At 42.4% G+C, this 16401-nt stretch overlaps 1 protein-coding gene across 2 annotated transcripts; it reads right to left on the minus strand.

Moving 5' to 3' along the window:
• Positions 1-1484: 1484 nt before the first annotated feature.
• Positions 1485-5144, minus strand: LOC138972305 (uncharacterized). 2 transcript variants are annotated; one of them, XM_070344999.1, is made up of 4 exons: positions 4704-5144; positions 4210-4413; positions 2413-2511; positions 1485-1938 (listed from the first exon to the last, which is right to left on the minus strand). In XM_070344999.1, exons 1-4 carry the CDS (start codon positions 4939-4941, stop codon positions 1820-1822), a joined length of 660 nt encoding a protein of 219 aa, XP_070201100.1. In that variant the 5' UTR covers positions 4942-5144; the 3' UTR covers positions 1485-1819. The 2 variants fall into 2 exon arrangements, with proteins under 2 accessions (XP_070201100.1, XP_070201098.1); XM_070344997.1 differs by having other exon boundaries at positions 1485-1944; positions 4704-5062.
• Positions 5145-16401: the final 11257 nt, after the last annotated feature.

Below are 16401 nucleotides of genomic sequence, written 5' to 3' on the forward strand. Positions count from 1 at the left end.
TCTGCTACACGTATGTACGAGTAGGACAGTCTATTGAATCAGTCGACTTTCAAATGCTGCTTTGTCCAGCTCGAAATCAGTCAGAAAAAATCCTTCTGCTTTTAACCGCGGGAAATGTTAGGGTCAAGCAAGCATCATTGTTTGGTAATGTGGAGACGATAACCTACATGCCACTAACACAGCGGCTGAGAAGAATCTTCGCAAGTCGAAAGAAGAGGCTCAGATTCACTGTGGCACAGGAGCATGAAATCTGTCCCAAAAAAAAACACTTCTGCTTTTAGCCGCGGGAAATTTAGGGTCAAGCATCATTTGGTAATGTGGAGAAGATAAGCTACATGTCACTAACACGGAGGATGAGGAGACTCTTCTCAAATCAAAAGAAGGGGCACAGCCTCGCTTTGGAAAAGGGCGGAAGAATACGCTCTCTGGAAAAGTTAGCGCACTTCAAGAGTGCAAGTTTTCGACTACTTCGCATCACCTGACCGACTTCCCGACGACAAACAAAAGATCACTGTCTTAAAATCGATTAAGAACTGCCCATCACTTTAGGTATAGCAATTTTGTTGTTGAAGGAAAGATTGAGTCAAGATCGATTGACACTTCACCATGTAAACATCGTTATTTAAAATACTGCTTTTGTTGTTAGTTGATAGGTTTTGTCGGAGTGTCGGACTGGCATCTTTGACCTGCTTCTTTCCGGAATGCTAGAAGGATACTAGTTGAGCCTGACATGCGCAGCTAAGAACTATTTGCATTATGACATCATCAAACGGGAACTTTCAGGCAATCACATTTGCCATACTAAGTACTTTGTCGCTCAATATCTCTTTTTCTGTCTCTCTCTGCATACACACACACACACACACACACACACACACACACACACACACACACACACACACACACACACACACACACACACACACACACACGCACGCACACACACACACACACACACACACACACACACATACACACAGGCATTACCTGGTTGGAGTCAATTATTTTTTAATGTCTCCAAACAATGGGATACAGAGATTGTATGTGTCCTCAATAATAGCTGAGATAATGACCGGCGGGTCGAAGTGAACATGCCATTCGAAAGAGTATAAACCACAGAAATATACATTAGTGTCAAGATATAATCAATAAGAGATACATCAATTACTAATATTGCAGGAGAGTCCAATGTCTCTGCGCTAAGCTCAATATAACATTTAATAAACAAGCCTTCTAGATCACGCACCCACTTTTCAATAAATGTAAATCATCCTCGTAACTTGTTCCTTTTTAACATATATACTTTAACAGTATACTTTGCAAAGCTGGGCGCGCGAAGTTTATAAGCACAGAGTTTTTTTTGGCTAAAACAGATAGTAGTCTTCGCGAATTCGACTTCGGGACCAATTCCTCCTCCTCCTCCTCTGCGTTCGTGGGCTGAAACTCCCACGTACACTCGTGTTTTTGCAAGAGTGGAATTTTACGTGTATGACCGTTTTTACCCCGCCATTTAGGCAGCCATACGCCGCTTTCGGAGGAAGCTTGCTGGGTATTTTCGTGTTTCTATAACCCACCGAAATCTGACATGGATTACAGGATCTTTTCCGTGCGCACTTTGTCTTGTGCTTGCGTGTACACACGAAGGGGGATAAGCCACTAGCAGGTCTGCACATACGTTGACCTGGGAGATCGGAAACATCTCCACACTTAACCCACCAGGCGGCCGCGGCCGGGATTCGAACCCTCGACCTTCCGATTAAGAGGCCGACGTCTTACCACCCCGCCACAGCAGCTCGTCAAGGGCCCAATTCAGGACCTCCTATACATTCATGTAGACGGTGCCCTCAGCAGCCTGCGTGCCCGTGGCTGTGTTGACATACTCCACTGTACCGTGCCCTGCTGGCTGCTGTCCTGTCGTGTCTTCGTACACATCCTCTTCTGGGGCTGGAAGAAAAGACGGCGAATTTATGTTAATTTGATGGTTTTGGTGTTTGAGGTGTTTTGAACATGTTAACATTGCAAAAGTAACTTGTCTGAATTCTTATTGTGTAACGGTCGAATTCTCTGTCACCCTATATCTCCCTGTCTATATTTTTCTGTCTCTCGGTGTCCCTCTCTGTCTCTCTGTCTCTCCCTCTGTCTCTCTGTCTCTCCCTCTCTCTCTCTCTCTCTCTCTCTCTCTCTCTCTCTCTCTCTCTCTCTCTCTCTCTCTCTCTCTCTCTCTCTCATGTCGAAACTGAACGTACGTATCCTGCATGTCATTCACCAAGTACAACTATATGTAATACATACCTTGGTAGTTGCTGTCCTGTTGATTTATTTAGAAAACAAAATCAAGCATGGTTACCTTCAGATGTGTGATGCATACCTTGGTTGCTGTGTTAACCAAGTAAAATCACACGAGACACACACCTTGTTCAATGCTGTCCTGTTGTTGTGGATCAAGTTCAGTGTAGATGTTGGTGTCGATCACCTGACTGCGTCGTGTCGGTCTGGCGTAGGTCGGGTCACCTGGAGACAGGAGTTTATTGTAGTTTTGAACAAAATATGACATTTTACACAGATAACAGTCATTGTCATCATTTTCACGAGTTTTCATTCACAAGCACCTGGGAAATAAATCTCATGTTCCCCAGGCAATAAATCCACGGTTACCATAGTTGCAGGAAGCAGGTTATACATGGATAATCAAAAGCAAACCCAATAGAAACGCTCGGGGGTTCTTCGGCTCTTTTCATTGGCGTTTCCCCAGACCTAAACAGACGGCACGACGTACACTGCTTTGCAAAGTTCCAAAAACGAACTGGCAAACTGGCAACAGTAAACAAAAAACAAAACTACCTCATGAAAGGTCATACATTCATCACAAACAAATGAAACCTACCGGTATGTTTTGTCTTCTTACAAAGTCATGGAGTGCGTGTATCTGTGTTTCGATACACAGACGTTCGGAGAAACACGAACGTCAAGTTCAAGTCAAACCAATTGACCCCTGACACACGAATTTTGACCCGTGCACAAGACGTTGTATCGATAAACAAAGCGCAAATAAGAAATAATAATAAAAGCAATGAAAATAGCAACAAGACATACACATATCTAACAAAGCCGAGCAAGCAGAATGACAGGTCTAATGAAAAACAAAGAGGCACTGAGTCGGAAACAAGATCGCGATTCTTTCCTTCGCTGCACGACGCAAATATTCTGTGACCTTCGACCCAACGTAGCTTCCACATTCGATCACTAAGCTTAATATTTACAACTGAAAGCCGAGGGGGTGGAATACCGAGGTGAACCTACAGAACTGTGCATCCTCAAACCTGACATATCCATCCCAACATGTTATGAACTCAAAAACACAGAAAGTTGCTTTCACACGCCAGCTTTGATTGCCAGTGATTATCAAAACGGAACTCGTGTGGTTATCAACACGATACTCGTGTTTCAAAGCATGGCTCCCTGTGTTGATTGTGCACTTATTTTCTCACTACCAAAATGATGACAACAACGATGTTTGGAGGTTTGTTGTCAGACCAGCTTTTGTGTCGGTCCTCGAGGGGCATATCGTCTTTTGTTTCATATTTATTGACCAAGGCCGAAGGCCGCGGTCAATAAATATGAAACAAAAGTCGATATGCTCCCCCTCGGACCGACAAAAAAGCTGGTCTGTCAACAACCCATCAAACATCTTATAATGTTCCTCCGAAACCTCTTACAGTTTAGGTCAAACATGCACATAACATTTATTCATTTATCGATCGATATCACTCAGAATGTGTTCTTTTTTTACGATTGAACACACACAGACATGCACTCTTTCTCGGCTAAGCGCTTATACAGAATTTGTATCAGACTCTGACGTCACATGGGTCAAAGACGAAAAATCCAATGCTCAATGGATACATAAACTGTGGCGTTGTTGTTGTTGTTGTTGTTGTTGTTGTTGTTGTTGTTGTTGTTGTTGTGTTTTTAAATTAAAAAAGGACATTTTATTCCCTGAAAGAGGCGTGACAAATTAAATGGTTTACTGTGAACAGGTGAAAATGCATGTTCACCAATAGTCAGAAAAAGCTATAGAGAACTGAAGGAATAGGAAAGATAGAGTAGGCATAGTAAGGACAGTGTACGTAAAATGTCATTCCATCTCATCCTCACAGTCATATTCCCACTTACAAAGAAAAAAACAGGTAGCTAATTACAAACACTTACATCTTTTCTTCCAAACGACGATGGCAATGACAACAGCAACGATGACAAGAAGTCCTCCTCCTGCTCCGCCAGCGATGACTGGGATTGGTAAATCGTCATCGTCATTAGTAGTGGATATTGTCTGTTGAGCAGTGCTGCTTGGAGTTTCTCTCGCGGTTGTAGTTTTTGTTGTTGTTTGAGTGGTTGTTGCAGTTGTTAGAGCATCTAGTAAAGAAATACAATTATGTTGTATGTATTTTCGTAGACATTAAACATGGGCACGAGGGTAATAATAACACAAATAAAATGACTTTAAGGTGGTTAGGACAGTTGCATCCGCAACACCAACCCTCCCCTACCTCTTCCGCAACCCCGGCCTACCCCATACCCCAGTGGTCGCTTTGTCACTTCTGGACTCATGCAAGAGACCGTCATCCATTTCGCACTCATCCCCTCTCTTCCCTTTTACAGATCATACAATTGAAATAATGTTATGTTAAATGCATGTCACTTACAAACAACACGCACGATGCAAGACGCTGCCGTACTGGGGTTATTCCACCCAACACACCTAACTTTTCCAGCAATGCTGTTCCTGGTGGTGTGTGTGACGGTCAGTGTACTCGTGTCGTACTGTGCTCTGCTCGCTTCGTACACAGAACTGTTGTTTACCCTGCAGGGCGAGGAGGGCCAGGTACAGGCAGCAAGTATCTGCCTGATAGGGTTGGAGGGAGGTTGTAAGTCCCATACCATGTCTTTAGTCCTGATCCCTGTGCAGGTCAGCGTGATGCTTTGTGTTGTTTCAGTGACATTCAGTGTACCGTCACTACCACATTCTGGAATTGTGTATCCTGAAAATGAAACATTGGTGAATTCAAGCAAATACAATAGCGTGCGGGTGTATGTTAGAGGGATTGTAATTTAGAGGGATTGTATTTTAGAGGGATTGTATTTTAGTGGGATTGTATGTTAGAGGGATTGTATTTTACAATAATTGTATGTTATAGGGATTGTATGTTTAAAGGGGACGTTTGGATTGATGGGTTGTTGTTGTTGTTGTTGTTGTTGTTGTTGTTGCTGTAGTGGTGGTGGTGGTGTGTGTGTGTGTGTGTGTGTGTGTGTGTGTGTGTGTGTGTGTGTGTGTACCCCCGTTTCCACAGGTTTGGTTGCCTAAATCACCATAAGGCAACCATCCACACGTGGATGGCAACCTAAACTCTGGATGGCAACCTAATTGTGTGGATGGTCGCTTCATTTAACACCGTTAAATTGACTTTTTTGACGGAAAGAATGTCATAACAATGTTCAAAATGACATTCTTTCCGTCCTCTATAGGCGACGAAATAGGTCAAATTTTGTGCATTTTTTAGTGCAAAATTCTTCGATGCCGGAGCGAGTACTGCACCCAGTGCTGTTGTAGTGCAAGTGCACTAGAAAGGCACTACACCCAGTGCCGCCTCTTAGGTAACCATCCACACTTTAGGTATGTGTGTATATGCAAAGAGACAGGGATAAAGAGAGAGAGAGAGAGAGAGAGAGAGAGAGAGAGAGAGAGAGAGAGAGAGAGAGAGAGAGAGAGAGAGAGAGAGAGAGAAAGAGAGCGATAGAGAAAGAGAATACCTGGTAAAGACCTTCTTATTTTTAAATCGCCAACACACACACACACACACACACACACACACACACACACACACACACACACACACACACACACAAATCACAACCTTTTCTGTTGAAAGAAATAATCACTTGCCAGTTTATTCAATCCTTGTTTGTGTTTCAACGATTCTCTGAATGAAAAAAACCGAAATATGTTTGTTGATCAGCTCCTTTACAGTAAGTCCTGAACCTATCTTTCAGCCTCCAATTTGGTTAACACCATAATAATACCATGTTAATAATACTTGGTTAATACCATGTCTTGGTTGCAAGAAGCCAAAACTAAATCTTATCCAAAAGCGGCTGGTTCAGATTGGTCGAAATCGAGATTTGTTATGATTTCCTTGAATCCGACGCCGCGGTTCACCCCCCCCCCCCTGCCTCGCACCCCTCCATTGTTAGGTGGGACTCATATTCGTGGAACCGACCCCAGACTACCTTGCTGAGAAAGATAACCTCACAAAAAACATCTGCTCCACATAAACGTATGAATGTACTCTTTTTTGTAATATATAAACATTGAAGCAATGAAGTCATTCCTTACCGTTGTGCACAAAAGGTACAGCAGAAAGAAAACACACAACACCCATAAATACGGCAAAAGCCATTGCAGCCGAAAAGAAGAATATTTTCCGTCGTTGTTAACACTGTTCACAGTAATGCTTCGCTCTCTGTCTGAGAGATGACTCCAAAGCACCATCTTGCGTACGTCGCTGCAGGAAGTATTTGGGTGATTATCTTCCGTGTTTCGGTTTAACGCGTTATGCATTCATAGTCACGCTTAACACAGGACAACAAGATCGGTGAGGTCACAAGCAACTTTTGTACACGGTGTTTTTTCAAAAAAGGGAGCAAAACTAGTGCAATTTCGGGACAGTGGCTTCTTGTGTTAAGCATGGAAAGTAACCTGGACCTTTCTGTTGGAAAACCAACGCTGCAAATATTTTTTTGATTTTTTTCCAAGATATATTACCTAAAAAAAAAAAAGCCCTCAGATCGCTTCCAAAATTATACTCAATCATATTCTGCTTTACAAATATTGCTACTGGGTGGACTGCCTTCACTTTGCAAAAGCAATTCTTTTAAAAGCTTTGTGTTTGAGTTGTTTGTCTTGTGTGTGTACGCAATGTCACCCTGTCCTCGACGGCGCAATATAGTAGTCATCTTGCGGCCAGATGGCCCTTCCAAACTACTTGTTGATTCCACGGACAGAAGCAGCGCCCTGAAGCGCATTCACTCACTTTTATTTAATGTTTGACCATACTTGTGGTGCGTTTTCGAGCAAATCGTACCGTGTGCGTTTAGATTAGGGTACAGTTGGTTGCCCAGGTTCGTCCAACACTGCCCCCAGACGGTCACATCAGTATCCTTTAAAGCGAGTTTAAACACGCATCGAATGAAAACAATCTTTTCTGGCGGAGAGTCAAAAACAGAGGGCTAGTCTAAGTGCGCGGAAGCGTTCAGGTAAAAGAAGCCCCCTACGGAAAAGCGAGTTTACAAAATTGGTTCAAAGTCGGGTAGCGCTGTCGGTCGGCAGTCGGCTTGTAAATCGGGCGGACTTGTTTACATGTGCAATTAAGTTATCGGCGACCTGGCATTGTCTGACCGTGATCTCGACGATTCAACAAAGGCAAACTGCCTCAAAATCGAATAAAAATGTCCATGTTAACATCATCTTGGATACAGCTTTTGACGTTGAATGAACGTTTTAGTCTGAGCTTCACCTTCTGCTTTGATCTGCCCCTTCCCGGAAGGTCAGAAGGATACTTATTGGTTGACTCATTCAGAATCCTGATTTGCTAATGAGCATGGTTCACACAACGGATAACAGTTGACGTTATCGGTTACGACATCATATACGAGACATAGCCATCTCGCTTATTTCACGCAAACTTACATACTATCACATTCACTAAATCATTACTTTGTTGTTTCTCTCTCTCTCTCTCTCTTTCTCTGCAGACACTTTCTGTATCGATAAATTAGAACCTAAAACGTTTTAGCAACCGCCTATTCATACACATTAGGAAGCATTATCGCATTTTTACTGATCACATGACAAAACATGCTGTTGTCATTGGTCAACTAGGAACTGTATATCAATTGACATCGCGCAGGAAGTTCCCAGCAAATTTGATATCGCGCAGGAAGTAGTTTATCAATTTTAATTTTGAAGAATAAAATCTCACCTGAAGGAAACAAATGTCTCCCTTTTTTTTAAATCACAAATTTATAAAAGAAAAGTAATTGAATCAGAAAGATTAAGCTGTGCAATGAATAAAATCAAACTGTTCCCACCCAGCATTAACAGAGAAGTAGTAGAAAAGAATGTTACAATCTTACCGACTGAGGTAGTTGGAACAGCCATAAACAAAGCTGACCTTGAAAGTACCAGCAGTGGCAGTACTTAGAAAACTGTGAGATCTCTTGCAGTGTTTCAGCGCACATCACTCACAAAAAGGCAGGAAATGAGCAGCCGATTTAAACAGTTCGCACCTGCATGAACCATTGTCCACCTTTCTTAGTCGTAGCCATACAACATCAACCGAACAACTTTCAGCATCTTTCACAGTCACAGCGCCGTCGGAGGACGCCATTTTGGATGCGTCGTAAGCGAGACGGAGCTTTGACAACATTATTATGCAGTCCGCCGATACCGACAAATACCTGGAAGCTTTCTTGGGCACAGAAAATGAGCCAGAGGACTTCGCTGATACTGCCTGGCGCACTTCAGTTCCTGCCATCGTTCAGAATTGCCAAATCGAACAGTCAAAAAGAGTACGACTGAGGAAGTAACTCAGTGGGACATTCTTCGCTGTTCCTTCGAACTGGCAACTCCACTGAACTTGTTAGCCTTTGTTGGTGATCTGTTTCGACCGTATATTTTTGTTCTTTTTTCATTATAAATGCCTTATTTTGTCTGAGAAAAAGAACCAGTTACTGAAAAATAAAAGTAAGAGCAGCAAAGTTACGTCGGAAAGCAGGAAAAGACAACCCAACATTTCCAACATTAAATACAAGGCAGTAGCCTCCCTTGCGTTTGTCTGACTTCTTAGGTAGGTTTATGATTCCTACTGTTCCGAAATCGAATGCGATAAAATCGTTATCGTTAGATTTGACTGTGATATCAACATTTATCAGTCTGAATGTCTCGAAAGGCTGAATCATATCAGATCTCGGCTTACGCCTCGATCTGATATGATTTCAGCTTTCTCGACATTCAGACTGATAAATGTTGATATCACAGTCAAATCTAACGATAACTAATATTACTTGTCGCCACCCACGAGATGTTCCCTGTCGTTCACTTCGGATTTGATTCACATCCTTGATAAAAACTTGGGCTGAACAAACATCCGAGTTGGCAAAAAGTAGTTTTTATTTGCAAATATTAACAGCTATTGTGTTTTCAACATATCAATAGGGTCCGATCTTTAGACGAGACAAGGAACACTGCCTCAAATCATCAAAATACTGCCCATGTAAACATCACTTAATTTGGCACAAAGATTGTGTTGTTAAAGGTAAGGTTGAGTCAACATTGATTGAAACTTGGTCATGTAACCATTAATTGTAGAAACACGGCTTTTGCTGTTGAATGATAGGTTTTGTCGAAGTGGCAAATGCATCTGCTTCTTTCCGGAAGGTCAGATAAATACTCGTTGACTGACTCATTAAAAATCGTGAATTAATAATGAGCTTTTCACGCACACATAAGAACAGCTCGCATTATGAAATCATTGTACGGGAGCTTACACGCAAAATATACATACGCAAACCCACATCCACACACACACACACACACCCACACACACACACACACACACTCACACATACACACACACACATACACACACACACACACACACACACACACACACACACACACACACAACTCATGCACGTGCGAGTTTTATGAACACATATTGTATAAACAATATTTCCCATCAAAATACCTCAGATATACACTCATGACAAAACTAAAGCAACCCTTATACTATTAGTATTATATTATATATGTTTGGATCTGGATGTCAGCAAGTGTCGGTCGCTCAAAAGTGTATGTTAGGTGTACTTGATAACGTTTTGATATGAGCCTGCACACACAACACTGACGTGGCTGTTGAAAAGTGTTATCTTGTTTCTAGTTATAGGCAGAAACAATTAGTGCGTGGTAATTCTTCACCTGAACGTTCACGTGTGTGGAATCGTTGGCAAGCAGCTACATTGAGCTATACGCCTCAAAATTAACTGAGTAAAGTCAACTTCGCAAAGTATACTTTGCGAAGCTGGACGCGCAAAGCTTAGGCCCGAGTTTTCGGTAAAAACAATGAAGGACCTCCTATACATTCATGTAGACGGTGCCCTCAGCAGCCTGCGTGCCCGTGGCTGTGTTGACATACTCCACTGTACCGTGCCCTGCTGGCTGCTGTCCTGTCGTGTCTTCGTACACATCCTCTTCTGGGGCTGGAAGTCAAGACGGTCAAGTTATGTTTATTTGATTGTTTTGGTGATTGAGGTGTTTTGAAAACTTAAACGATGCAAGAACTTTGTTCGATATACAATATATATTAGTATTATGGGTGAATTCTCTTTTTCGCCCCTCCACCCCCCCCCCCCCATCACACCCCTCTCTTTCTGTCTCTTTCCCCCTGTATTTTCCTCCCTCTCTTTCTGTGTCTTTCTCTCGGACCCCCCCCCCCCCCACCTAAGCACCCCCCCTCCTCTCTCGCTCGCAAATTCTTCAGGATTTAGTCCGATGTTGTAACATAGCGTGTATATTCACATCCTTCGCTGGTTACGGTAGCCAGTGCATAACTGGATGAGGGTTAGCAATCACAATGAGATAAATTATGATACCTACCTTGGTCATCACTGCCCTGTTGCTGTGGCTCAAGCCCGGTGTAGATGTTGGTGTCGATGACCTGACTGCGTCGTGTCGGTCTGGCGTAGGTCGGGTCACCTGGAGACATTGATGTCAAGACGTGTCTTTACCCAGAGGTGTCAGCCGTGTCGTTTTGTTTCTTGACTGCATTGACCGCAGGTCAGTTTGCTTGGGGGAAAGTCAAGGGGCGTAGGTGCAAATCTGAATTGGGTGCCACCCATATGGATGGTACGCATCCTCAAAGTCAAATTGGTTGAAATTAAGATCTGTTGGGATTTCAACCAATCAGACCCCGCGGCTTGCTTCCTCCAATTTGAGTGGTACCCAGTTTTGCTTCGTGCACTTCGTGCCCTGGTGCCTAATGCATGTAACTGACCTTGGCTCAATGCAGTCAAGTGAACTGCGACAGGACTTGTTACTCTCGATGAAGAATAAGCTTAACTGTTGTAAGGTCAGATCATCCAAGCCAAAGGGATACCACTATATAAGTACTGAACCAACTTGTTATCCAATCAACGCAAAGACGCGCAACTCTCTTTTAACAGGTAACATTGCCTCACTAGCCATTTAGTGACAATCAATTGTTTTCTGCCACTCGTTCTTCATTTCCGCAACGAAGTAGAAAGCCAAGCGGGCATCCAGTTGCTTAAATATTTAAAAAGTACACTAGTAAAGTGATTCTTTTACAATGAATGTGCTCCAAAACTAGTTCAATTTTTTTCTAGTACAGGGTGACCCAAACAAAATGCAACCCATGAACATGATAATAACTTCTGCATCTGTTTAACGAACTGCTTCATATTTGATGTTATAGGTCAAGTCAAGTGGTCTGATTTGTGTGCTCTTTCAAAACAATATCCAAATTCAGGAATCGGCTGAAAAGTAGAAGTCAATCTGGAGGGTTGAAATAGAGCGAGTGTGTTTACCGCTCTTTGTCAAACCTCCTCTTTTCAGCCGATTCGTGAATTTAGGTTTTTTATTTGAAAGAGCACAACAAAACCAGACCATTTGACCGATATATTTGAAACTGTATGATATGATCATGCATAAGCTGAACATGATGTACACCAATATGAAGAAGTTCGTTGAACAAATGCTGAAGTTCTTAGAATTTGTATGGGTTGCAATTTGTTTGGGTCACCCTGTACCCTTAGTTCGCATTCTAAGAGAGACAGAGAGAGAAAGAGAGAGAGGGATGGAGAGAGAAAGGAGAGCGAGAGAGAGAGAGAGAAAGAGAGAGAGAGAGAGAGAGCGAGAGAGAGAAAGAGAAAGAGAGAGAGAAAAAAAGAAAGAGAGAGAAAGAGAGAGAGAGAGAAAAAAAGAAAGAAAGAGAGAGAGAGAGAGAGAGAGAGAGAGAGCGAGATAGATAGAGAGAGACAGAGAGAGAGACAGAGAGAGACGGAAAGAGAGAAAGAGAAAGAGAAAGAAAGAGAGAGAGAGAAAAAGAAAGAAAGAGAGAGAGAAAGAGAGAGAGAAAAAAAGAAAGAGAGAGAAAGAGAGAGAGAGAGAAAAAAAGAAAGAAAGAGAGAGAGAGAGAGGGAGAGCGAGAGAGATAGAGAGAGACAGAGAGAGAGACAGAGACAGAGAGAGACGGAAAGAGAGAAAGAGAAAGAGAGAAAAAGAGAAAGAAAGAGAGAGAGAAAAAAAGAAAGAAAGAGAGAGAGAGAGAGGGAGAGCGAGATAGAGAGAGAGAGAGACACAGAGAGAGACAGAGACAGAGAGAGACGGAAAGTAACTGCAGGACAAATAAATATAAACTGGTTTGTTGTTATTGTTGTTTTAAAAATGGTTTATTTATCTCTATGAGAGACAGGTTTGAAGAACATATCTATATGTTAGATGGTTAGCCTAGAAAGGCTGAATATGCCTGTTCGGCAAACGGAAGAAAACATTAACGATGACAAGGACTGGGTGGCCGAGTGGTAAACGCACTTGCCTCGGAAGCAAGAGGTTGCGAGTTCGGCCCTGGGTCAGGGCGTTAGCAATTTTCTCCCCCCTTTCCTAACCTAGGTGGTGGGTTCAAGTGCTAGTCTTTCGGATGAGACGAAAAACCGAGGTCCCTTCGTGTACACTACATTGGGGTGTGCACGTTAAAGATCCCACGATTGACAAAAGGGTCTTTCCTGGCAAAATGGTATAGGCATAGATACACATGTCCACCAAATACCCGTGTGACTTGGAATAATAGGCCGTGAAAAGTAAATATTCGCCTTAATTGGCTTGAGATTTACTGGCCGATGTGAATGCGTGATATATTGAGTAAAAAATGCCATCTCACACGGCAGAAATTAATATGTAAAGCGCTTAGAGAACGTCAAGCGCTATATAAATCGCCCCATACATTAGGGGTTATGAGGAGAGGAGTGAGCATAGTAAATTATGGAAAGCCGTTTGGCTCATAACTATTACAGCTGTAATTTAAAATAAATACACCTGTATTTAATAATAAATACACCTGTATTTATTTCTTAAACGCATACAATAGAGGGCCCCAAAGGGGGGGTATCATCACGATCACGGGAAGGGAAATTTTAGCTTTCACGATCACAGTTACCTTGATTTTTGTTTTCACGATCACGAACATCAGTGGCAAATCACGGTCACGGTAAAAGTTGCATGTACAGAAAGCATACATGTGTCAAAGTAAACACAACCACACAGTAATTCGCTCCTCAGGATCTATTGTTTATTCAACACAAAGTGAGAATTGTTGCACTTTTTACATTTAGTCAAGTTTTGACTAAATGTTTTAACATCGAGGGGGAATCGAAACGAGGGTCGTGGTGTATGTGTGTGCGTGTGTGTATGTGTGTGTGTGTGTGTGTGTGTCTGTCTGTCTGTGTGTGTGGGTGTGTAGAGCGATTCAGACTAAACTACTGGGCCGATCTTTATGAAATTTGACATGAGAGTTCCTGGGTATGATATCCTCAGACGTTTTTTTCATTTTTTTGATAAATGTCTTTGATGACGTCATATCCGGCTTTTCGTGAAAGTTGAGGCGGCACTGTCACGCTCTCATTTTTCAACCAAATTGGTTGAAATTTTGGTCAAGTAATCTCCGACGAAGCGCGGACTTCGGTATTGCATTTCAGCTTGGTGGCTTAAAAATTAATTAATGACTTTGGTCATTAAAAATCGGAAAATTGTAAAAAAAAAATTTTTTTATAAAACGATCCAAATTTACGTTCATCTTATTCTCCATCATTTTCTGATTCCAAAAACATATAAATATGTTATATTTGGATTAAAAACAAGCTCTGAAAATTAAACATATAAAAATTATGATCAAAATTAAATTTTCGAAATCAATTTAAAAACACTTTCATCTTATTCCTTGTCGGTTCCTGATTCCAAAAACATATAGATATGATATGTTTGGATTAAAAACACGCTCAGAAAGTTAAAACGAAGAGAGGTACAGAAAAGCGTGCTATCCTTCTCAGCGCAACTACTATCCCGCTCTTCTTGTCAATGTCACTGCCTTTGCCATGAGCGGTGGACTGACGATGCTACGAGTATACGGTCTTGCTGCGTTATATTGCGTTCAGTTTCATTCTGTGAGTTCGACAGTTACTTGACTAAATGTTATATTTTCGCCTTACGCGACTTGTTTATTATTTTTTTGGAATTCTCTTTCATTCACACATAGAAATACATTTCATGATTTGTAATCAGTAACAAGAATGTTGTTTTCGTTGTTTTTTTTCTCTTGCTCTCTCTCTCTCTCTCTCTCTCTCTCTCTCTCTCTCTCTCTCTCTCTCTCTCTCTCTCTCTCTCTCTCTCTCTCTCTCTCTCTCATAGAGACACTCACAGGAACATACACTCCAGGGGCGGAGCAGTTAAGCCAGAGGGGGGGGGGGGGGGGTTACAACCTGGGGTTCAGGGGTAGACCTTGTGGAGTACATGGGGAAGGCCCCGTTGAGCCCCCCAGAAGCTGAAGACTTTTAGCTATTTTATGAACAATTTATGGCTTATCCTTGATTTTAAAGATGATCAACTGGTGTCAGCAGCCACTCATTATTTCTTTTAAAGTTAGTATTAATTTTTATATTTTTTTGACAGCCGGGGGGGGGGGGGGGGGGGTCCGGAACCCCTGTAACCCCCCCCCCTAATCCGCCCCTGCACTCATACACATTCAACTCCCACACCCTCACTCACACACATGAATATATATACTCCCACAATTTCACATTTCCAGAGCTAAATCTTTTAAACCCATTTTCTCAAAAACTATTGGGTGGATTGAAATTAAAGTACATGTATGTGTGATGGTAGAGTATATAATCCTGACTAAAGGTCAGTCTAGGAATCATGAAGGTAGGTGAAGGAATATATACTCATACACATTCAACTCCCACACCCTCACTCACACACATGAATATATACTTGCACAATTTCACATTTCCAGAGCTAAATCTTTTAAACCCATTTTCTCAAAAACTATTGGGTGGATTGAAATTAAAGTACATGTACTATGTGTGATGGTAGAGTCTATAATAACAAAATCCCCAACGAACATGACTTTGATCGACTTTGACATGAGGATCAAGTGACCCAAACTGGCACGTCTCCCCGCCATAGTTCCTGAATTTAACCCATTGTTGATAAATTTACAGGCGCTAAAATATATCCAAGCTTAACTTATGCAAAGAAGCGACAATTAGAATCTATGCCAAGCGTCTCCACGTTGCTGGGATGAAAAACACATTTCTAATTTCGGTTTTGGCTACACGCAGACTCGATCAGACTCGAGCCAGTCGAGGTCACACTGAGCGAGTGACACTGAGCCGGACGTGGTAATGTCGACAATGTCAATGATCTCAATCAAACTCAAAGATCTTGAACAAATTTCAAGATCTTTGCCTACATTCAGAACAGTCATAGAGCAACATAGACAGGGCTGGACTAGGACGGGGGGTTACAGGGGTTGCGCACCTCCCCCCCCCTGGCTTAAGCATGTACCTCCCAAACCCTTTTTTTTGGGGGTGTGGGGGAGGGAGGGGGTGGGGGTGTTGCATCTGGATCATCATGAAATCCGAGGAGAAATCGCACCTCTCACCCCCTTTCGAAAGACATTTTACTTCAACGATTTTTGTGATGAAAAGTATGAGTCCTTACAATCTTAATTCTTCTTCATTGCCTATACAGCTTGCTGTCGAATTTACCTTTTTCGTTCAAGGAGAGGCTTCCTTTCCCTCCAGAAACATCAAAAAAACGTTCAGCTTCAAGGGGGCTTCACCCCCTTGCGACCCCCACCAAGGAAGCCCCCTGGAACCCCACCAAGGGGCTTTGCCCCCTGGACCCCCATCTGTAATACCCCCCCCCCCCCCCCTAGTACTTACCTAGTCCGGCCCTGAATAGATCAACATACCTTGACATTTCGTCTTCGGAAAGACGGACCCGTAGCCCGACCTTTCCATCAAGGAAGGCATTCTCGCCACCTGCTTTGGTCTGGTTTGAATTCACAAAATATAATAGAAGTTCGATGACAGTACCGCTGCACGCCATTTTTGATCGAATTCGAATTTGACTGAATGCACTCAAAAGGCTTTAGCACGAAGCCCTTCCATTGGATGAAGTTTGGCAAAATTTTGCAATTCGCCTTCTGATTGGATCTCTTTTTTTGTGTGATTGGTTCTCTTTTGTGTTGTTGCTTCCCTTCAATCAGG

The sequence above is a fragment of the Littorina saxatilis genome, linkage group LG8, assembly GCF_037325665.1.
Source record: "Littorina saxatilis isolate snail1 linkage group LG8, US_GU_Lsax_2.0, whole genome shotgun sequence".
NCBI lineage: Eukaryota > Metazoa > Mollusca > Gastropoda > Littorinimorpha > Littorinidae > Littorina > Littorina saxatilis.